Below are 22,891 nucleotides of genomic sequence, written 5' to 3'. Positions count from 1 at the left end.
ATAAAATACAAATATTTTAGTAAAAATAATTTATTTTCATGTAGGGAACACATAAAATAATATGAAAATTACATGTAGTATTGAACCACCACTTGCAAAATTTAAATAGAATACTTCATGAATCATGGAGCCCATTGATAGAAAATATGATGGGCAATTTCATCATTAAGAACTGTGTTTAATACATTCAATACCATGTTTGATTGATTTTTTTCTATGCAGTGTATTTTAGAAAAATTATTTACAGTGAAATTCAGTTGAGTCCAAAGTTTATTTTATTTTATTTTTGTCTTTTTGCTATTTCTTTGGGCCGGTCCTGCGGCATATGGAGGTTCCCAGGCTAGGGGTCGAATCGGAGCTGTAGCCGCTGGCCTCTGCCACAGCCACAGCAACTCGGGATCCAAGCCACGTCTGCAACTTACACCACAGCTCACGGCACCCACTGAGCAAGGGCAGGGACTGAACCCGCAACCTCATGGTTCTTAGTCGTATTCGTTAACCACTGCGCCACGACGGGAACTCCAGTTGAGTCCAAATTTTAAATGTGTCCACTCTGTTTGAGCATGTGTTTTACTTAGCCTAAAATGCGCTTGTAAAATTGTATCACTATAGGCACATTTAATGAATTTTGAGTATAAAATAGTACACTTTTATTCTTAGAGCTTGAATGGCTAGGTGCACTCATAGTTTGGCACTTCCTTTAGGAAGTACTATTGTTGCCAGAATTTGGTCCTGTCTGTCAGTGCCGAATTGAAACACAGAGACAGAGTTCTGGGTAAAGGAGAAAAAAACAGCTTTATTGCTTTGCCAGGCTAAGGAGGGTCACAGCAGGCTAATGCCTTAAAGACTGTGCTCCCCTCCCCCCCAAATTGCGAGGAGTTTTAGAGTAAAAAGGAGAAAAACAGGTTTTCAGATAGGAATCAGGATTGGAACAAACATGCATTCTACTTTGGGGGAATCTTAGTCATCAAAGCTGGAGTCAGGAGATGTTCACGATGGTGTTTTTCTGGGTTATTGCCTAGAACAACAGGACTTGTGAAAAGGGCCTATTGATCAGAAATTAGAACAAACCAAGAACGTTCCTGGTAAACATCACGTGCTAATAATCTTTAGCGCACAGGCAATTATGCTCAGAGTGCCTAATCTTTACGGGTGATTTTGTTTAGGGTGCAATTAAGTCAGGAAGAAGGACAAAGAAAGACTCTAGGCTGTTCAGTTTTAAAGTATTCCTTTCTAAAAGAAGCATAAGGAATATAACTTTTCTCTTAGGTGTATAAGATGCCTATATTATTATGTGTATCCTTGAGAGGGAACCGGGATCCTGCCCCAAGGCTGTACTGTTGTTGCTCGACTGTTCCTCCCTTCCCTGATCTGCAACTGTCTGAAGCTGTCCCTAGGAACTCAGGAAAGGTCATGGTGGCCGAATGAGGCCCATTTCCTAAGAACAAGAAATGGGGGACATGGAAAGGCTTTTGTGCCCAGGAGCCCCACAGGCCCTGTCCAGTTTCACTATTGATGCCTATGATTTATTCTTAGGGCAGACCCAGTTTGAGGATTTTTTTTTTCCTGAAATATAGTCCTAAACTAATTTGTAGTTCAACTAGCAAAATTCAACCTGCATTAGTAATAGTGTGTTTTGTTAGAAATGTATGCTTTAACTTTAGGTAAGCCTAAATGAACAGATATTCTACAAATTAAAATATGCTTATTTCCTACAATTATGTTTTTTCGTATCTTTATATGACAAGCCAAAATGAGATTTTTGCAACTAAATGGTTTCCACTAAATATTTGATTTTTTAGACTTTGTTTTATGTCACTTGTATCTTTTCAAATTGTATGATATATTATTTCATGATTTTTCAAACATGAAATTCAAATGAATAATTAGGATAACCATAAAAAAGTTTAAGAGGGGGGATATAAAATAAAATTCACCAAGGGTGATAGAGATTATCTTCATATGGATCAGGTGCTTCAGTAACATAAGTAACATGATTGTCTTATATATATTTTTTCACTGACACTGTCTAATAGTTTTTGTACAACTACTAAACAGAAATAGGTTTCTTGGTGTATATTCATTTCTCTTTAGGCAGTTACATTCGATTTGATCTTGGAAAGTGGCTGCCGGGAATTCTGTCAGAAACAAAATAATTTATGAGTCAGATAATTGTGACGGTTTCTTAATGGATCAGCTAATTTAAGGTAATTCTTCAGTAAATAATTTTTATATTTTATATGTGTACAATTTAAAAAAGACAACACAGGAGAGAAAAATATCCTATTTTTGGCTATCTATAAATCAGGTTATCATGAGGATATAACCTATTGATATCAAAATATGATATCAATATAGTATACTCAATAAATATATACTCAGTGGGATACGACTGATTATAGCAGGGAAATCACTATGGCAGGAGCCAGGCCTAAGCTAGACCTGCTGCTAGATCACCTTTAATAGATGATCCAGAGCTTGGTTACAAAGAAGCTAGAGGACATGACAGCTGTTGAGCAGCAGAGCAAATTCTTAATGAGAAGTAGCAGGTTCTTTAGGCCTTCAGCCTGCCTCTAGGGCTTGGATCCAAACTGGAGGAAGGCAAGTGGGAATTATAAGGAGAAGTTTGAAGAATATACATAGTTCTCAGCCTTTGCGATTTCAGAGTTGAATTTATCTGTTGTTCAAAATATAAGTGAACTGATTTGCATATTCAGTGATTAGAAGTGACTCGGGAGAGAATACAATTAATAGTAGTTCCATAATTGTTTTAGTGTTTCCTTACCTAAGTACTGGGTGAACACTATTCTACTTTGATAGCCAACTCTAAAAAGCATTTTTTGAATTATGCTTTATATATACTGGACTTTGAGAAAGGTTTGGCAAATATGAGAGAAGAAGCCTTATGCTATCTGACAGTTTCTTCCCAGCTCACAGAGTAAATATGTGGTAGAATATAACAATATTTCCCATTTCTATACATGACAGGCAAATTCAGGGAGTTCTTTTTTATTTTAATGATGAGAAACAATGTCAAAACACAAAATAGCTTTACCTTTCCTCATCTTGGTTGCCCTGGTACATTTGTGCACTTGGAGATGCCATATTCTGATGTGATAAAAGAGATGGAGAGAGATTTATCCCTCTGAGTTGCCTAAAAGCTATTTCTGCATGGATGCTCCGAGGATTACTCATCAGAATCCCTGCATTCTTGTTTTGTTTGTCTGAAATTAGGAATTAGGAACCAATGAAAAGCATTAATAAATTAATAACTTCTGTTGTCCTTTAGCTGAATGTGTGCTATACATATTTCATAACATGAATTAAAAACTTTAAATAAAAATATAGAATTGAAATACATTTCTAGTACTTAATGCTGCTTAAATTTTTCTGAGCTAATGAACCAATTTGATACCTTTTTAGCAATTAAAAAATATAAATGTTCAGAGCTCGTGTGCTATTATAAATTTATAGAGAAAGTAACTATACTTTTCAAAACAAAAATTGGGGCAATACAGTCAGAAAATAGTAAAGAAACAGAACTTTTCCAGAAAATACTAAAAAGTAGTTGTACAATGAATCTTAATGAAAGATATTTGAGAAGAAAGTTATGGAGATGAATCCATGCCAAGAAAAAAGGTATTGAAGACATTACTGAAGATGACAGTGATGACACTGTACTATCAAGGAGGCCAATAACAATTTGGTATGTTCAGTTTTACTGATAGTTGTATCTATTGGGCAGAAGCATAAAAATTCTCACTGTGATTAAAATGTTGAAGCCATAAGTATGTAGGAGGATGAAAAATAAAAAATACATCTTAACATAGTAAATTATGTTTGGTTTCTTTTAACTGAGTTTCTTTTAAAAATAATTGGATAGAGAGATCTACTTTTTTTAGTAGGCTCTTAGATCATTTTATCACTATTGTGATGTTCAGTTTTATTGTCTAACAGTGGTCTGAGGTCAAGTGAAATGTTATAAAGAATGGAAGAGATGAGCCCTCAGAGAAGGAGCAGCTATTCCCAGTTTCCTGAAAATTATAGCCAGTGAAGATCTAGAATAAGGGAATAGCCTTGATCCAAACCTGAGCGAATATATATATATATATAATTCTATTATACCTGAGCGAATATATATATATATATCATTCTATTATATATATAATAGAATGAACCATTTCCATGCTCTGTCCTTTTAATATTCCCTTCCTTTAGAGAGCTATCTCTTGAAACTGTTCCCTATTGATAGCTTCATGAATATTTTACTAGTGGTTTCAAGGATAAAATTTGACCTTCTCCTTGTTAAGATATCCTTCATACTCCAAGACTCTGCTGTTACTAATATTTTTAAACCTCTGATTTCTTTTAGTAGGACATACTAATTAACTGGTTTTAGCAGTTAGTTCAGCTATGAAATACATAAAATGAAATAAAATAAATGTCAAGAAATAATTGTGCAAGTATCACAAAGTTCAAATTGCAAGCAAATGCTTAGTTACAACATATTGGAAGTTGAGCAAAACTAAAAAATACTATAGATTCTTTGAAATCAGAATGGTTACATGAAACGAACAAATATTCAATTTTAGCAAACGTAAATTTAAAATATGCAATTTAAGCAGTATTAGAAATGAAAGTGAGACTTTTGTTTGAAATTATGTGGGTTTTTGGTTGCCGTTGTTTGTTTTTTCCCATTCACTCAGAAATTCTGTCGAAATACCTTCAACTTCAGGAGTTAAAGTGAAGTCAGATCCCAAGTAATGGCTAAATCCACCAGGCGGAATTACATTTGTTATCTTAATGGGAGGAGCTTTCACTTGGCCAAAGGATCCACCATCCACAGGAGAGTTGGTAACAGGAATAAACTAATAAAATAAAAGTGAAGAATGCCTTACCTCCAAAACTCAAATCAATAGATTTAGCCTTTCTACAGCTCCATTTGGATAGTCAACTTAAATTTTTTTTAGGTCAGAGTTATATACTTGCCTAAACTCAGAGTTGCTATGAGGCAAAAACCGGGAAACAGATGATCTTTTGGGCTCTTAGCCTCCCTTAGAACCTTATGCTCTGTTTTTTTTCAGACTTCATTGTACTCATTACAGCAATCTAGTGTGGTGGCACCTCCCCCTTTCCAAAGGGTCTTAACAAGGTAAGTGTAGAAATAAGAAAATGAGAATTAAGCCTTTCCCCCTTTGTAATTTTTTTTTTTTTCTGAACAGTAATTTCTAGATGATAAAGAGTTTTGTTTTTGTGTACCTCACATTACCTCATCAGGTGTCTTACAGTTAATTAGTTTTTCAAAAACAAGTAAATAAAATGGGGACTAAGAAAAGCATCTTACAACAATCACTTTTAATCAGTGTGCTGACTCTCTAAATAGTGTTTACATTTAAAATTGGTTGAGGATTAAGAGGCTTTTAAAAGAATTTCAGGAATCAGCAAATGGAGGAGAGAAGTATTTTAGGCTGGAGACTCGGTTTTCCTAGAAATATAGGCCTTCTCTGTCTTGAGGAAGACTGACCTTGTTTTTACTTTAAAAAATATGAATCCTTAATATATGATTCAATTTATTTAGGGATATAGGCTTTTATCATTTGTGTAAAATTACTGATTTCCCTCATATTTCTGGAAGTGTAACCAAAATGCAGCTTCCTAATGAGCACTAAGGTATCAGGCCTTTTACTAAAGCTGGTCCCCAATTCCCTAATTCCTTTGTGGGAATTTCTGCCCGTCACTAATCTAGAATGTTGTCAGATTTTCTTCTGAAACCAAAGCACCAAAATGTTCTGGTTTAAAGGACAACTTTAGATTTCATTCATTCCCTCTTTATTTGCTGTTTAAAAAGAAAGAAGAGCAGCAATGAAAACAAAGAAAAAATACATTAGACTGAACTGATAAAGTTGAAAAGTATTCTGTTCTTATGTCTTTTGGATAGCTAAATGAAATAATAGCTTAATTTTGTTCTAGCCAGGAAAATAAAAATTATTAGTGCATCTTAACATAGATTTCTATAAGATAAAGACTTCATTTATCACCTTTATTTTACTACCATGTATAGATGAATTTAAAAAAAATCCCCATTTTTAAAATAAAATATTTATATATAGAATAAATGGAAAGATAAAGTCTTATATATGATACTGATTCACATGTCAAGACTAGGTATCTAGAATCACTTTAAACAACATCCTGGTATAGTAGTGGGAAAAATCTTAGTTTACTATATAAGAAATAGAAAGGAATCGCCAACAAGCAAAGCTTCTGAAATACTCATCCATCATTGACTAAAATTTGAGTTTATGGTTTTTTTTTTTTGCTATATTAATCCAATTAAAATATATATGGGAAGTGAGATCTTCAAAGTTGCTCTGAGTGATTTCTTTAAATATAATTTTTTTTTTTTTTTTTTGTCTTTTGAGGGCCACACCCACGGCATATGGAGGTTCCCAGGCTAGGGGTCTAATCAGAGCTATTGCTGCCAGTCTACACCAGAGCCACAGCAACATCAGTCAGAGCCGTGTCTGTGATCTATACCACAGCTCACAGCAACACCAGATCCTTAACCCACTGAGCGAGGCCAAGGATTGAACCTGAGACCTCATGGTTCCTAGTCGGATTCATTTCTGCTGCACCATGATGGGATCTCTGATTTCTTTAAATATAATGTAATGAGTATTTATGAAATTATATGGAATTTTTCAAATGTAGCCAACATTACCTTAAAACAGAATTTATAAATTTTAATGTGACAATTTGGATAGGTCTCTCACTGGAGGCCTCACATATGTGGTATGGTAGGCAGATGTCTATGTCCTAATTCCCCAAAGATGTTTACGTCCTAATCTCTAAAACTTGTGAATGCTTTATACAGCAAAAGGGACTTTTCAGGCATAATTAAGGATTCTGAGATGGGGCAATTATCCTGGATTATCTAGGTGGGCCCAATACAAGGGTCCTTGTATGAGGGAAGTAGGAGGGTCAGAGTGAAAGAAGATGTGATGATGGCATTGTTGGAAGAGGGCCTGGAGCCAAGGAAAGCAGAGATCCTCCAGATGTTTGAAAAGGGAAAGAGTACATTCTCTCCTAGAGCTTCCAGAAATTATGCAGCCCTGCTGATACTTTTGATTTTAGCTCTGTGAGACTGATTTTTAGACTTGTGACCTCCGGAATTGTAAGATAGTAAATTTGTGTTGTTTCAAGACATAAATTTGAAGTAATTTTTTATGAGAGTAATAAGAAACTAAACTTCCCCTCACTTTTCACTTCTGGAAGCAAGAAGTGACTTGCTCATGGAATATAAAAGCGAGAAAGGGAAGGAAGGCTTAAATCATTGAACTAAATTTTATTTGATTATTTGTTCTCTTTTTTAAAGACAATTGCCTGTGACAATTTTGGTAAATGACATTAGATACTGTTCTCTCTTAGTTATACAGATTAGTAGCTAAGTTTTTTTTTTTTACAAAGCATAGTTTTTAGGAAAACATTTGTAGATATAACCCACAAACAAACCAGATTCCTTTGCCTGATCTAGATAATCTTTATTAATACTGTAAAACTGTAAGTCTTGCAGGTCTCTGTAGCTTTTGGCAATAATAGAATCCCCTTGGTTAACTAAAAAAAGTGAGGGGTAATAAAAATTCAGGGAATAATAAGAATTATATATATAATTCTAGAAAATTTGAAACATGAAAGTACATATGCTCACCTGTCTTTTGATGAAGGGCCAAGGCCTATTCTGTAAGGAAGAGTCCCTTGATTGGGTATTTTATCTGACTGCTAAGTCCACCCTTAAGGTTTGTGTATAATTTCCAGTTTTAGTTTCTTTAAAGTAGCAAGAATTTAACATGTGGAGAAATTTGAATACAAGAAACTGTCTAGATTTTTAAAAATAATTTTCCCATGTATTTTGTCTGAATTTTTATAATTTTCCCCCTTATTTGGCAGTTTTTTTCCTCCCAACTTAATTTGACATTGTTTGTATAAATTGATCTTTATGCAGACTTTGCAAAGAATCCCATTTAGTTTTCATAGAAACATAGGAATAATAAAGTTTGTACTTATGTATCTATTTAAAATAAAAGACTAACATAACAAGTCTCTGAAAAAACAGTCAACTCTTAATAAATATGTGACTCTATTGCTGAAGGCAAAAGCGAGCTAGAGAGGAGCCTACTAGTATCAACCGTTCCATGTGTTCTGGGAATCAGTTTGTTTCATGAATGGAATGGAGAGTGTTGGTTAATCCAGTGAAATAAGTGAAAATATCTACAGTTGTCTTATCTCTTTCCTCTTCAATATAACTTTTAAAAGTAATCTTCGTTCATTGACTAGTGCCCTTATTCTCTGGCTTTCACTTATGTTAGTGATTCACTTATATTCTTACTGCCCCACCCTAGTCCATGTTGTCATACTCTCTTTCTTGGATTATTCTAAAAGCTTTTTATTGGTTTTCTTGCCTCCTTCCTCTTCTTCCTCAAACTTTGCAAAGGCACAGCTCTAGCAATGTTACTTCTTTGTTCAAAAACGAGAGCTTTTCTGTGTTAAATTTAGTTGTTTGAAGATGGTCATGAAGAATCCTGGTGGTCAGTGACAGTTTCCAAATGATACAGTTTTGTGGGTTCTTCTCTCTTTAACCTCTTCCCTGTTATGATCAGATACCCTATTAGGGTTCATGGGCAAAAGACCCAATTATTCTGCCAATATACAAGAAAAGAGACACGCCCCTCCCTTGTTAGATGAACTCTACATCTAGAGAGTTTGAGGTCAGTGTTCTTTCCTTCCCATCCTATCTCCTAAGTGGAAAGAGTGTGTTAGTTTTTGTTTATAAGAGTGTTATGCTGTAGTTTCTTACTTTCTAGGATTATCTGACATGGAGCAAGAGGAACATAGTTTTAAATGATTTGCTTTATGTCAAAGTATATTATTAGAATAGGGAGCTTTTCTGGCTATTCTGTGTGTGTACGTGCTCTGTTCACCAGATGAAGCTGCCTTTGACAGTAATCACTAAATATATACTAAAATAATCTTTAAAAACATTAGAGCTGAGGTTTAAACATTTAAGTAAAAATGCACAGGACATAGTATAGTGTTCATTTACTATTAAGGAATATATTTTAAAAGGAAAAGTGTAAATAATATAATTATTACCAAATTTTTCTTAGCTTGTAGTTCAGAGAAGTGAAATTCAGCTTTTGCCCTGTCATCTGAATTCACAGGGATTCCATCTAACATCTGTAAGTTAGGCAGTCGAAATATAAGCACATGGCGATGTAGCATTTTTCTACAAATCTGAATAAAGTTAGAAATAACAATTTATTCCTTTAAAAAAACTTTTTATTTCAAAGATTAACCTTTATAGAGAAGGAAATTTAGCATAGACAGCAAAGATGATAGATAACAGCTAATTTATAGTATTAAATGATACAAATATGAGCTCCCTTTTTAAAAGATTTCTCAATTCCATGTTTTGCCAAATGAAGATAAGAACTTTTTTTCCCCCTTTTTTTGGCCATGCCTGTAGCATGTGGAAGTTCCCAGGCCAGGGGTCAAACCCATGCCACAGCAGCAACCTAAGCTGCTGCAATGACAATGCCAGATCCTCAAACCCCTGTGCCAGAAGGGAACACCAAGAACTATTTTTTGATCTTTTTAGGGCTGCACCTGTGGCATATGGAGGTTCCCAGGCTAGGGGTCAAATTGGAACTGTGGCTGCTGGCCTATGCCACAGCCACAGCAATGCCAGATCCAAGCTGCATCTGCAACCTACACCATAACTTATGGCATCCCCAGATCCTTAACCCACTGAGTGAGGCCAGGGATCAAACCCACATCCTCATGGCTACTAGTTGGGTTTGTTACTGCTGAGCCACAATGGGAACTCCAGAACTTTTTTTTTAAACAAAGCTACCATTTGGAGGTTTAGTCTCTTTTTAGAGTATATAATAATTTTCATTGATTACAGACAATCCCAATTCATGAATAGGATTATATTATAAAAGTTCACTTATAAGTAATTAATTTGAAACTTGTATGATAATCTCCCAGAGGCACTATGGAGTTTAATTCAATATACTTCTATTGAACTGTGTGATTCATCACTTCATAGTGTTAACCTACTCTAAAAAAATTTGTATATGTGCATAATAAAGTGTGTAGAAAGAGTTACATGGTAGGCTTGAGGCTGTTATCTTAGGAAGAATCTGCTTGCAAGGATAGCTCCTGATAAGTGTTTGGTACTTGGATTTCGGAAGCTTTCTCACCATTCCTTAACTGATAAGAGTAGTTAATTATGCCCAGACTACTTAAATAAACAATACAATTTGTATTCAACCTGCCTTTCTTCTGGGAGTCTAGAATTTTGGTATGTGATAGGTATAGGGTATCTGTGTGACCAACCTAAACAAAAAAAATTTTTTGACCATAGTTGCAGCTTGTGGAAGTTCCTGGGCCAAGGACTGAACCCATGCCATGGCACTGACCCAGGCCACTGGAGGGACAACACCAGATCCTTAACCCACTGTGCCACAAGAGAACTCCACCCCCACCCCCCCAATTTTTGAATGCATTTAGGTCTAATAAGATTTTCTGGGCAGAAATATAACACATCTATTGCAGCATTTTTGTTGTTGGGTTAATGCTGTACACTTGTATGACCCCTTACGTGAGGGAAAGAGGATAAGGAGGCCTGCACATGGATTCCTCCAGACTCTGCCCATGTTTTTTTCCTTTATCACTTGGCTGCGTATCCTCATTATGTCACTGCAGTAAATCTAAGCCATGAGTTCAACTGTATGATAAGTTCCATGATTTTTAGCAAATCTAGCAAATTTCTGAATGTGTGGATGATATAGGGGGACTGACAACATGAAGAAGTATGCAGCAATATTTGAGATGACAGAAAGAGATGAAAGAAGGAAATTATCATCAAAAGGGAATGGATAAGCAATTTTTTTTTGTCTTTTTTTTTTTTTTTTTTTTTTTGCTATTTCTTGGGCCGCTCCTGAGGCATATGGAGGTTCCCAGGCTAGGGGTCTAATCAGAGCTGTAGCTGCCGGCCTACGCCAGAGCCACAGCAATGCAGGATCCGAGCCGAGTCTGCAACCTACAACACAGCTCACGGCAACGCCGGATCGTTAACCCACTGAGCAAGGGCAGGGACCGAACCTGCAACCTCATGGTTCCTAGTCGGATTCGTTAACCACTGCGCCACGATGGGAACTCCGATAAGCAATTTTTTAAAAATGTAGATGCATATACATTAATGGAGAGAGGTCTCTAAGACATATAAATTGAGTGAAAAAAGAGCACATTCTAGGCCGCAAAGCAAGTTTCATAAATACAAAGAATACATAACTAGATCATATCTACTGACAAAAATATATGAACACTAGAAATAAATGACAGATAACTAAAAATACCTCATAGATTTGAAAATAACATACATGTCCCTCAAAATTCAAGGACTGAAGAAACCTTTTGTAAAGCTGATTCTAAGAAATAAAGGATAGGAAAAACACTACATATCAAAACTTTTAGGAGTTCCTTTCATGGCTCAGTGGTTAACAAACCCCACTAGGACACTAGGATACATGAGGATGTAGGTTCCATCTCTGGCCTTGCCTAGTGGGTTAAAGATCTGGCATTGCCATGAGCTATGGTGTAGGTTGCAGACTCAGCTTGGATCCCACATTGCTGTGGTTGTGGTGTAGGCCAGCAGCTACAGCTCTGATTCAACCCCTAGCCTGGGAATGGCCCTAGAAAGCAAAAAATAAATAAATAAATAAAACTTTCAGGATGTTGCTAAAGCAGAATTTTATAACCTAAAATTTATCCATTTAGAAGAAATATTAAAAATTGATAAACTAGGAATTCTGCTTCAGAATTTTTTAAAAACTAAATTCTAAGAAACTAAAGAAGAAAATAATAATGGGTAGAAATTAATGAACTAAAAAAGGAAATATAAACTTGAAAAAACCAAAATATGCTTCTTTGAAGAGACTAATATGATGGATAAAACTTTAGCAAGGCTCATCAAGAATAGAAAAGAAAAAGGAGTTCCTGTCATGGCACAGTGGAAATGAATCTGACTAGGAACCATGAGGTTGTGGATTTGATCCCTGGCCTCGCTCAGTGGGTTTAGAATCCAGTGTTGCCATGAGCTATGGTGTAGGTTGCAGATGCAGCTCAGATCCCACATTGCTGTGTGGCTGTGGTGTATGCCGGCAGCCACAACTCCGATTTGACCCCTAGCCTGGGGACCTCCATGTGCCACGGGTGTAGCCCTAAAAACCAAAAAAAAAAAATAAAATAAAATAACACATTTAGGTCTAAAGAGGTGACAAAACACAGATATAGTACAGATTCTATAAATTCATGGAAGTACTATGATAGAAGTAAATTAAAACTTTAAATGAAAACTACAATTGTATTAAAAATTATAACTTTTCAATATTATCTTTTGAATAAATAGAAAATGACATTTATATTCTTTAAATAATTTGAAAAAGCAATTTAAAATGTAACTTCAAAAATATTAAGCCCAGATGGTTTTAGAGATAAGATCTAATTATCCTTCAAGGAACATATGAATCTTCTTTCGCATATATTAATTCATAGACTAGGAAAAGATGGAGAAATTCTCAGTTAATTTTATGAAGCAAGAACAGTCTTGATGAACTTGAATAGTGTAAGAAGACAAAATTATGGAATAATTTTACTTATTTCCATAGATACAGATATGCTACATGAAATTTTAGCAAATTGAATCCAATAATGTATAAAACATGACCAAGTAGTTTTCATCCCAGGAATTTAAGGATGGTTTAACATCAGAGTCTATTAATGTAATTTGCATATTAATAATTAAAGAGAAATACTGCATTATCAATTAGTTAAAATCCACTTTCCGTTCATTCTAAAAAACAAGTAGTAAACTGGAATTAAAAAGGAACTTCCTTAAACTGTCCAAGGTTATCTACCCATAACCTACAGCAAACATCATATTTAATAGTGACAGTTTAGAAGCATACTTTTTATTTATTTATTTTATTTTTTATTTTTATTTATTTATTTATTTATTTATTTATTGTCTTTTTGCCATTTCTTGGGCCACTCCCACTGCATATGGAGGTTCCCAGGCTAGGGGTCTAATCGGAGCTGTAGCTGCCAGCCTATGCCAGAGCCACAGCAACGCAGGATCCGAGCCGAGTCTGCAACCTACACCACAGCTCACGGCAACGCCGGATTGTTAACCCACTGAGCAAGGGCAGGGATCGAACCGGCAACCTCATGGTTCCTAGTCGGATTAGTTAACCACTGCGCCACGACAGGAACTCCAGAAGCATTCTTTTGAAGTCTGTGCGTCTATTCAACACTGTGTTAGAGGTTCTAGTCAGTACACTGAGAGAAGTAAAGGAAATAAAAACCGTAGGGATTGGAAAGAAATAGAGTCACTGTTCGCAGAGACTATGATAGTCTAAAGAGAAACGTCCAATAAAATTTATAATCCATTAGAATTAAAAAGAAAGGTCAGCAAGTTTCCTGGATAAAAAGTAATATGCAAGGAGTTCTCTTGTGGCTCAACAAGTTAAGGATCCATCATTGTCACTGCAGTGGCTCAGGTTGCTGCTGTGGGTGTGGGTTCAGTCCCTGGCACAGGGACTTCCGCATCCTGCAGATATGGCCAACAGAGGGAAAAAAGAGTAATATGCAAAAATCAGAATTTCTATACTCTAGCAACAAACAGCTAGAACAGTGTAAAAATATACTGTTTAAAACAACTATTAAACCAAATTAATTAGCCAAAGATGATTAAAACCTTTAGGAGAAAATGACACACCTTTATTGAGGACATTAAGTAAATGCAGAGGTATATGTTTATGAATAAGAAGACTGAATGCTATGAATATTAGGGGAGCTGCTTATTGCATTCCCTTGGTGGTGAAAATAGCTCTATAATGTGGCATTATTGGCTTTCTCAGTCCCTTTACCCCTCCACTCAGGGAAGTGGAGTGACTTAACTGATAGAACTGGAAAGATTCAACTGGGCATGTTTAGCTCCTCCTGTCTTTGCTCTTGAGGAGTGTGGATAGGAGAATGCCTTCTACTCCTCCAGAGAAGCTCTCCTCCCATGTGGAAAGGCCTCAGTCACTATTTCCTGTTACTGGGTGTTCAGATTACTCTTCTGGCATCTGTTAGCAGGCCCGTTTGTTTTTCTCACCAAGCTAAGGAAAATACTCTCACCTCTCCATCTGCCACTGTCATATTTCTCAATTTGTTCAGATGTTAGGTGAATAAGGGTGCTACGTTTTTGATCTCTTCAAAGATTCCAATTGGAAAGGTGGCAGATTTTCCCCCAAATTAATTTATAAATCAATGCAATTTCAATTAAAATATCAACAAGATTCTCATGTAACTTGAGAAGCTGTTTCCTAAAACTCATAGGAAGTGTAAAGGGCCAAGGATAGTCAAGACAGTGAAGAAAATAAAATGAGAAGGTGAAAGAGAAGGAAAATTAGAGGTGTTTACTCTACCAGACATCAAGACTTAATATAAAACTTTGGTAATTAACACAGTATAATATTGTTATAGGATTGACAACTAGGCCAATAAATACAAAGTGGAACCCAGAAACAGATCCTCTTGTATGTAACAGTACAGTTTATATTGTAATCAGGTAAAAGAAGAGACTAATCAATAAATTGTGCTTGGATAACTGTTTCCATATGGGAACAGATAAAATTAAATCATCATATTATATAAAAATAAATATATACAACTATAATTTAAATTAAAGTAAATTAACTAATAAGTTAGAAAAAAATAACAGACTCACCGGATTGCCATAAACTGTAAGCTCTCTGAGGGAAGAGATCCCATCAAGTTTTTCCAGTTCTGTCATATCCTATGTTAAGCAATAAGTTATTATTTGGTTAGACCCAACATCTTCAAATTATATGCTGATTTGAAGTAATTATATATTAAGTATGGATTGCAAGGAGTTTTTATGATTGAATCTTCTGAAGTGAGCTTGAGTGACAATATTCTATACTGTTGAGTAATGACAAATCTGTGTACTATTGATTCCAAATACATGATTGGTAAAGATGACATGCTAACATGGGAAATAGGCCATACATTTTGTTAGGAAGGGCCATATACTTTTCAAATGAATTATGATCTGTTCTAAAACTCAGGTTATATTGGTTAATTTCCAAGAGGATTGACCCAGTCACTTGGAAAAGAAGGTGAATCCAGTGTAAACAACTTCAAAGGTACATATTAAATACAACCTTAAACATAAAGGAGCATGTCATATTGAATGGGCTCCATCCTGACATTTGCTGGGAATATGTACAGTTGAAAACTATTTCTCTAGTTGAATGACTTGCCTTTGCTACTGTATGGGATTATTTGTTATCATTTATATAACATTGGTGAAAGTTTGCAAATACATTTTAGTTTTTGCAAAGTTACTTCTAAAATGCTATTTCTAACAAAATTGATTCAATAAGATCTGCTTAAGGTTGTTGCTAATCATAGTAATAAAACAAAGTTATTTATATGCTATTCCTATTTGGAATGTCAAATGGGCTTAGCTAGTTCATCTAGTAACTATAAAACTTTTTTAGACTTACTTTAGATCACTTGGAAGTAGAATTTGAGAAGCCACAGAAATGTGCCAAACCCTGTGTATCCTTGAAATTATTAGTAAATCTTGGTACTGGGTAAGGTCTCTGATTCATGTAAGTGTAATTTGACAAATACTTTGTATTAGCTCAGTGATATCACTGGAAGGAGTTCCCATAGGATAGCAATTTTCCTAATTTAGATTTCTTTGGAAGAATCATCACCAGTTTTGGCACACTTTATCTCAGATGAATATTGTATGAACCTCAGCGTATTGGTTATGTGTCATTTTCTCTGTATATATATTTCCTAGTTGCTGGTTGTAGAAAGGGGCATTGCACATGATTTCCTTGCAGCCTTGAACAAACTTTTATATCACTCCGGAAAAGGTTTCCTGAACTCTAGCAAATTGATTAAATATCTAATATGTACAAGGCATGAGGCTATATACTAAGACAAATGTGGTCAAGAAAGAATTGGTCCCTGACCTTAGGGCAGTTAGCAGTTCAATTTGTCTTCAAGCTTGCTTAGAGGTATGGGCAGAAATAGCAAAACTGATGAAAGGAGAGCCAACAAATCATTACCAAAACACTGAGAGAAATGTTAGGGCTGTGTAAGGTTACGTGTATACTGTTAACCCCCTTATCTGCATATTATCTCAGGAGAGAGTTTGGGCCAGCTCAGTTGGGATAGTGGCCTAATGGAAATAGGCTGAATTATGAGCAGGTGAAACAAAGGCAGAATACTAGCTAAGGAAGCTTTGAGTGGGGAGAGATGGAATATTAAAGCCAAGTCAAAGTCCATTATCAGGAATTGATTCAAATGTCAAGTACATATGTTAAATTTAAAGGGCCAGAGGCAGTCTGGGATTGAGATGCATAAATAGCTTAGACCAAGAGCAGTCATGAAAAAGAGATTTCTTAGAGGATCTGCAGGTGGATGTTGGTTGGGTTTATATCTAGAAGCAGGGTGAGTATTTATGCATTCTAGAGTATTTACATGTCATATAAATGATAAGTAATATACGAGTGACATTTTCATTGGAGTGTTTGGAAGCTTTATGTTCAAGGAAATAAGTCTTGTAAATCTCACAACAAAAAATCAAAATAATGTTACCTGGATTTTATTATATCCTAGGAAGAGTTTCTCTAGTTTTACCAAAGGTTGTAATTTACTCAGCTCTCGTAGTCTGTTTTCCTCCAGGTGAAGTGCCAACAGGGAGCTTGGTTTGGCAAATGCACTATCATTAAATGCCCTGATGCGGTTATGGTCCACTACTAATTCCTGAAGGACTTCTAAGTTGTCAAGCCCTTCCACTTGACTGATTTCATTTCCTGAAAAAAGATGACTCATCATGTGTCAAATGAGCCCAAACTTCCTGAATAAAAGTTACCTAACTTCATTTAAATATTTTTTATCAAATGGTTTTTAAAAAATGAAGTATTAAGAAGAACACATTTAAAGGAAAAACAGAGATGTAACTTACAGGAAAGTAGCATCATCATCAAATAATGTTTGGTAAAATTTCTCCTTTATGTGTGAAAGATTAAGATATGATGTACACACAGTGTACTGAATTGACCAATCTGTCCAGCAATTAAATGCTAAAATAGTTGATACTGACAAAAGTAGATTTATAAAAGTGCTACAAAAGACATGCTTCCTAAGTATATTGGATTATTCTAATTGGTATTCAAATAAGTATATCTAAATATTTAAAAAAATAAACTAATATGTTAAGTTAGAAGACTATACCTTGATTATGCTGTTCTTTCTCAGCTTGTTTTTACACTACAACTTAATTAAAAATTTAAGAATTCATTACATTCTTTAAAACCTCCATCTTTTCATTATAATCTATGGTTCCTCTCTACTATATCAATCAATAGTTTTATAAGTATGAGTGATAACTTATATAAGAAGAGAACCCTTGAGTTGACCAAGTACTTTTATACATGTTTTCAATTAGAGTCTCAAAATAGGACAGGGAAGATATCATTTTTTAATTATCAAAAAATTGAGGGTAAGAGAAATAGTCTTGCTCAATGACCTAAAAGTGGCAACACCAGGCCTAGCAGACCATTTACAATGCTGCTTCTATTATGCCATCCTATCTTTCACCACTATTTATCCTTGTTTCTTAAGGACTAATTCATGCACCCCCCACCCCCTAAAATCCATAGGTTGAAGTCCTGATCCCTAGTCCCTCAGAATGTGACTGTATTTGGGTCTTTAAAAGAGGTAAATAACATGCAGTGAGGTCACTGGGTGAGGACTAATCCAATATCACTGGTGTCCTTACATGAGGAGGAGGTTAGGATAGAGACATGGAGGGAAGACCATGTGCAGATACAGAGTACAATGACAAGCCGAGAAGGGAGGCCCTCAGAAGTGACCAAATGGACTTGGGCTTCTAGCCTCTGGAACTGTCAGGAAATACATTTCTGTTATTCAAGCCACCCAGTCTGTGGTACTGTGTTATAGCAACCCTAGCAAACTAAGATATTATTGAACATGTGATCCCAGTTTCTTGGAAGTCTTCTTTTTGAAATTTAACATAAAAATATTCCAAGAGATAATAGCTGAAAACTTCCCTAAAATGGGAAAGGAACCACTCACTCAAATCCAGGAAGCACAATGAGTACCATATAAAATAAACCCAAGGAGGAATACACCAAGACACATATTAATCAAACTGACCAAAATTAAAGACAAAGAGAAAATCTTGAAAGCAGCTAGGGAAAAGAAACAAGTAACATACAAGGGAACCCCAATAAGGTTATCGGCAGATTTTTCAGCAGAAACTCTGCAGGCCAGAAGGGAGTGGCATGATATACTTAACGTAATGAAAGGAAAAAACCTCCAACCAAGATTACTTTACCCAGCAAGGCTCTCGTTCAGATTTGAAGGAGAAATCAAAACCTTCACAGATAAGCAAAAGTTGAGAGAATTCAGCAACATTAAACCAGCCTTTACAACAAATACTAAAGCAACATCTCTAGGCAGAAAAGAAAAGACAGCAACAGGAAACAAAATTCCACAAATGACAAGGCTCACCAGTAAAGATACGAAATCATCCACGCACGATTATACCACCAAAATCAGAAATCATGAGAAGAGGTGAAATTTAACATATTTCATCAAATTTAAGACAACAACAACTGTTAAGATATGTTATTTTATGTATGTATGCCAAGAATGCCAAAACCCCCAAACTCCCCCCAAAAAAACTTGCTAGGTGAACTGTGATATGCCACCAATTAAGATATAATCTGATTTCAAGACGTTAAAATATAAAAAATAACTGTCTCTGAATTAATGAAATATGGGAAATTTACTTTATTTTTTAGAGAAAGTTGGTAATATCATAACCTTCAATAAAATTGCTTACAGAATTAAGTCACAGACTTTGAAACGTTACCAGTACCTGACTTATAAATGAAAAAAAGTTATCCAGGCTATATTGAGAAAAATGACTCAGTTGTGTTAATGTATTACTTTCATGAAATTATGTGCTTGGACCATCACTTTTAGTATTTAAGGGTCCAATGGTATTAAAAATCACATGAGATAGCTTTAGGTGCTGAATATTATTTATAGTAGTTTATTTTTGGCCATTATTCATTTTAGAATGCTCATTAAATATATTTAAGAAAGAAAATTCCAAAACAATGTTGGTAAATGTAATTTCAGGGATCTTATATTTCTATAAACTCAGCATTTGCCATTGTTTGAAAACTTCCCCTTATTTAACTAGATAATTACATTTTAGATAAATTTGACCTTTAATTCTTAAGATTCTAACTTGCTTCCCTACAGTCCCACCCTACCCTTTCCCAAAGACTTTATCTTTCCCACCATCTTGCAAATTTAATGCAACAGATGCAATGTAGGTTCTTAAATTCTCTGGTGGACCCTGGCTGGCATACCTCATCTTATCACTTGCTACATGTATGTAATCTCCTATGGCTTTTGCCCTCTTCCACCTTTAGAATGACTTCAGAATTATTTCCTCCTGTTCAGTATCTTTAACCTAACTTACCTCTTTTTAAAACCTTCAGATATGCTCATAACTTAATTAGCTACCATCTGATTTCTAACATTCTTTTCAGGGGCAGGTTTCTTGTGCATACAACCTCAGTCTGTTGTCTTTACTGTTTATCCAACCACTTCCTTCTAAGTTGTGTTCACTTTCGTTTTTGCTCTTCCCAGACTTCCAAACCTGATACTTTGAAAGTCTCCCTTTTATTGAATCCAATTGTCTACATCCAGTATTTTTTCATAGGTCTCATTCTTTTTGTCATCTGACTTTAGGCCTCTCATCCTCTTTTTCCCTGACATTTAAAGTCTACATTTCTTGGTTTTCTTTCAAAATTTTTTGTATGACTTCTTTGTTGTTTTTTTTGTTTTTTTTTTGGTTTTTTTGTTTTTGTTTTTGTTTTTTTTCCCTACAGCCTTCTTAATGCTGGAGGTGGGATGTGGAGGGGAGTTGTTAGGAGGCAGTGGGGTGGGGGTTGTGTCTCCACATCTCTTTTTGACTTTTCATTCTTTTGCTCTATTTATTTCTTAGGTAAGCACATATGCTGTGACTTCACCTGTCACCACCACTGAGATTATTCTAAAATATACATCTCTAGTTCTCACTTGTGGTCCAGTACTACTGCTTGAAAAAGTTCTTTTTTTTTTTTTTTGTCTTTTTGTTGTTGTTGTTGCTATTTCTTGGGCCACTCCCGCGGCATATGGAGGTTCCCAGGCTAGGGGTTGAATCGGAGCTGTAGCCACCGGCCTACGCCAGAGCCACAGCAACACGGGATACGAGCCGAGTCTGCAACCTACACCACAGCTCACGGCAACGCCGGATCGTTAACCCACTGAACAAAGGCAGGGACCGAACCCGCAACCTCATGGTTCCTAGTCGGATTCGTTAACCACTGCACCACGACGGGAACTCCAAAAAAGTTCATTTTTTTGTGTTTTTTTTTTTTTTTTTAAAGGGCTGCACCCATGGCATACGGAAGTTCCCAAGCTTGGGGTAGAATTAGAGTTGCAGCAGCCAGCTTATAGCACAGCTCACTGCAATGCCAGATCCTTAACCCACAGAGCAGGGCCAGGGATGGAACCTGTATCCTCACGAATATTAGTCAGGTTCATTACCACTGAGCAAAAACAGGAACTCCAAAGTTTTCATTTTTATGTCTCAAAGCTGTCACAACACTAACTAATCTTCACCTAGCTTTAGAACCTCCTTTTGCCCAATCTCTTATTGAAAGCTTAAAACATCTTGAACTCTTTTTTCTCTTTTTGTGTATCTAATTAGTCATTAAGTTCTAATAGTTCCTCCTTTTAAACTGCATTTGGACTCGCTTCTTACCCTTCCCACTGACACTACTGTAGCCTACACCCTTATTATATCATTCATGCTGGATAGAAAATGCATGTGCTTTGGAGTCAGAACTGTGTTTGACTCTGTACCACACCACTTACTAGTCAAAACTTAGGTAAATTATTTAGCCCACTGATATTGTTTCTTTTTTTTATAAAATGCATATAAAATTACTTATCATGTTGGGATGCTGTGATGTTTGAATGAGATAATCTTTGTAGAAGAACACCTTGCCCAGTGATTCAATAAATGACAGCCATTACTGTCAGAGTAAATTGCCTCGCTTCTTGCATAAGTCTGCTCCCTATTCTGATTTTTCATGTCTAGCAACAGGCTTCCCCTTTACATTATTAGATTAAAATACACCTTCCAGAGTCAGGTGTCTGCTTTTTGGAATGTCAGTGAATCTTTTAAAAGATCTGTCATTGTTATGCTTAAGTCTTGTTCTTTTAGGGATAAGTCTCCCTGTTCTTTAGCCAACACTTTTGATAGGCAAAAAGATGCATTCACTTTTTAAAATTTATTTTATTTATTTTTTTAATAATGATTTTTATTTTTTCCATTATAGCTTGTTTACAGTATTCTGTCAATTTTCTACTGTATAGCAAGGTGACCCAGTCACACATACATGTGTACATTTTTTTCTCATATTATCATGCTCCATCATAAGTGACTAGATATAGTTCCAAGTGCTATACAGCAGGATCTCATGCTTATCCATTCCAAAAGCAATAGTTTGCATCTTAACTTTTCAAAATATCTAGAAAAGACTGTCTTTTCTGGAAAGAAGTTACTATACTCAGATCATCAACACAGATACCTCTCCACATGTCTCACTAATGGGTCTCACAACGTTTCTTCTGTGTCCTTAAATAACTATTTAGGCTACTATTCCAAACCTTGTTTTTTCCTTATGTTACTTTTCTAAAAATTTACTATGCCTCCCTATTTCCAACTGTGAAGTAAACACTATCCATCATATTGATCATGCTTAGATGCTTCATAATTCTTAGAGAACAGCATACTCTCTGCTATCAGGTGTTGGCCCATGGACACCACAGTTGTGCCCTTGTGATTCTTCTCCTCCTCCCGTACTTGCAAAGCTCTCTGTCATGCTTACCTTTAACCTAAAGACTATCAGTTTTTCAAAGAGTCCTAGTTATGTAGAAGGGTTAATGTTTCAGTTTCTCTTTTCTCTAAACTTCTATTAAACTTAAGTTAGTAACACATAGTCAGAACTTAATTCATTTTTAGTACTTAATATTTTAAGTAGATATTTAACTGCGTTAGAGCAAGGATTTCAATTATATATAATTCCAATAATAGAGTATTTCTGGTGAGTTCCCTTTGTGGCTCATGAACCTGACTGGGATTCATGAGGATGTGGGTTCAATCCCTGGCCTTGCTCAGTGGGTTAAGGATCCAGTGTTGCCGTTTGCTGTGGTGTGGGTCGCAGATACAGCTTGGATCCCACTTTGCTGTCCTGTGGTATAGGCCAGCAGCTGTAGCTCCGATTCAACCCCTAGCCTGGGAACTTCCACGTGCCATGGGGGCAGCCCTAAAAAGAAAGAGAAAAAAAAAAAAGTATTTCTGTATCTTTCTTAGTACTTAGTACAGTTCTGGTGTTAACAGGTACGTCTATATTACTTTCTGGTTGCTTTCTAATTTTTTTAAATTTAATATGACATAAAAATAAATTATTATGTAATACTGTACATAGTCCTAGAATAATGTATTTTCTAGGGCTACAGAATATTGTCCTAGAATGCAATACTCTATAGCTCTAGAATGTTGCATTTATATTATTTATACAAATAACTCAAGAGAAACCCATTTGTGATTACTAAAACATTTCTGTCAATGAATCTCTTCTAATAT

General features: G+C 35.5%; 1 protein-coding gene across 49 annotated transcripts in view; it reads right to left on the bottom strand.

Annotated features, from left to right (window-relative positions):
* Positions 1–769: 769 nt before the first annotated feature.
* The window catches only part of LRRC9 (leucine rich repeat containing 9), a 115,162-nt gene continuing 93,040 nt past the window's right edge, over positions 770–22,891 (bottom strand). For 20 of the 49 annotated variants that reach the window (XR_014819998.1, XR_014820018.1, XR_014820024.1 and 17 more), the window contains 6 exons: positions 16,747–16,964; positions 14,837–14,905; positions 9,151–9,291; positions 4,724–4,868; positions 3,056–3,224; positions 770–2,138 (listed from right to left, as the gene is read on the bottom strand). Coding sequence is in view for 35 of the 49 variants with exons in the window: in XM_021062222.2 (XP_020917881.1) it covers positions 2,099–2,138; positions 3,056–3,224; positions 4,724–4,868; positions 9,151–9,291; positions 14,837–14,905; positions 16,747–16,964 (782 nt within the window). In the remaining 14 variants the exon portion in view is untranslated. Of the gene's footprint in view, positions 2,139–2,993; positions 3,225–4,723; positions 4,869–9,150; positions 9,292–13,031; positions 13,673–14,836; positions 14,906–16,746; positions 16,965–22,891 lie in introns of those variants that run through there. The other 29 variants (XR_014819999.1, XR_014820022.1, XM_084982286.1 and 26 more) reach the window with 11 other exon arrangements.

The sequence above is a fragment of the Sus scrofa genome, chromosome 1 (assembly GCF_054392235.1).
Source record: "Sus scrofa isolate SSC_HxYL_T2T_F1_AM1 chromosome 1, Sscrofa_HxYL_maternal_Yorkshire_Landrace_v2.0, whole genome shotgun sequence".
NCBI classification, from domain to species: Eukaryota; Metazoa; Chordata; class Mammalia; order Artiodactyla; family Suidae; genus Sus; species Sus scrofa.
This window is presented reverse-complemented; position numbering and strand designations above follow the sequence as displayed.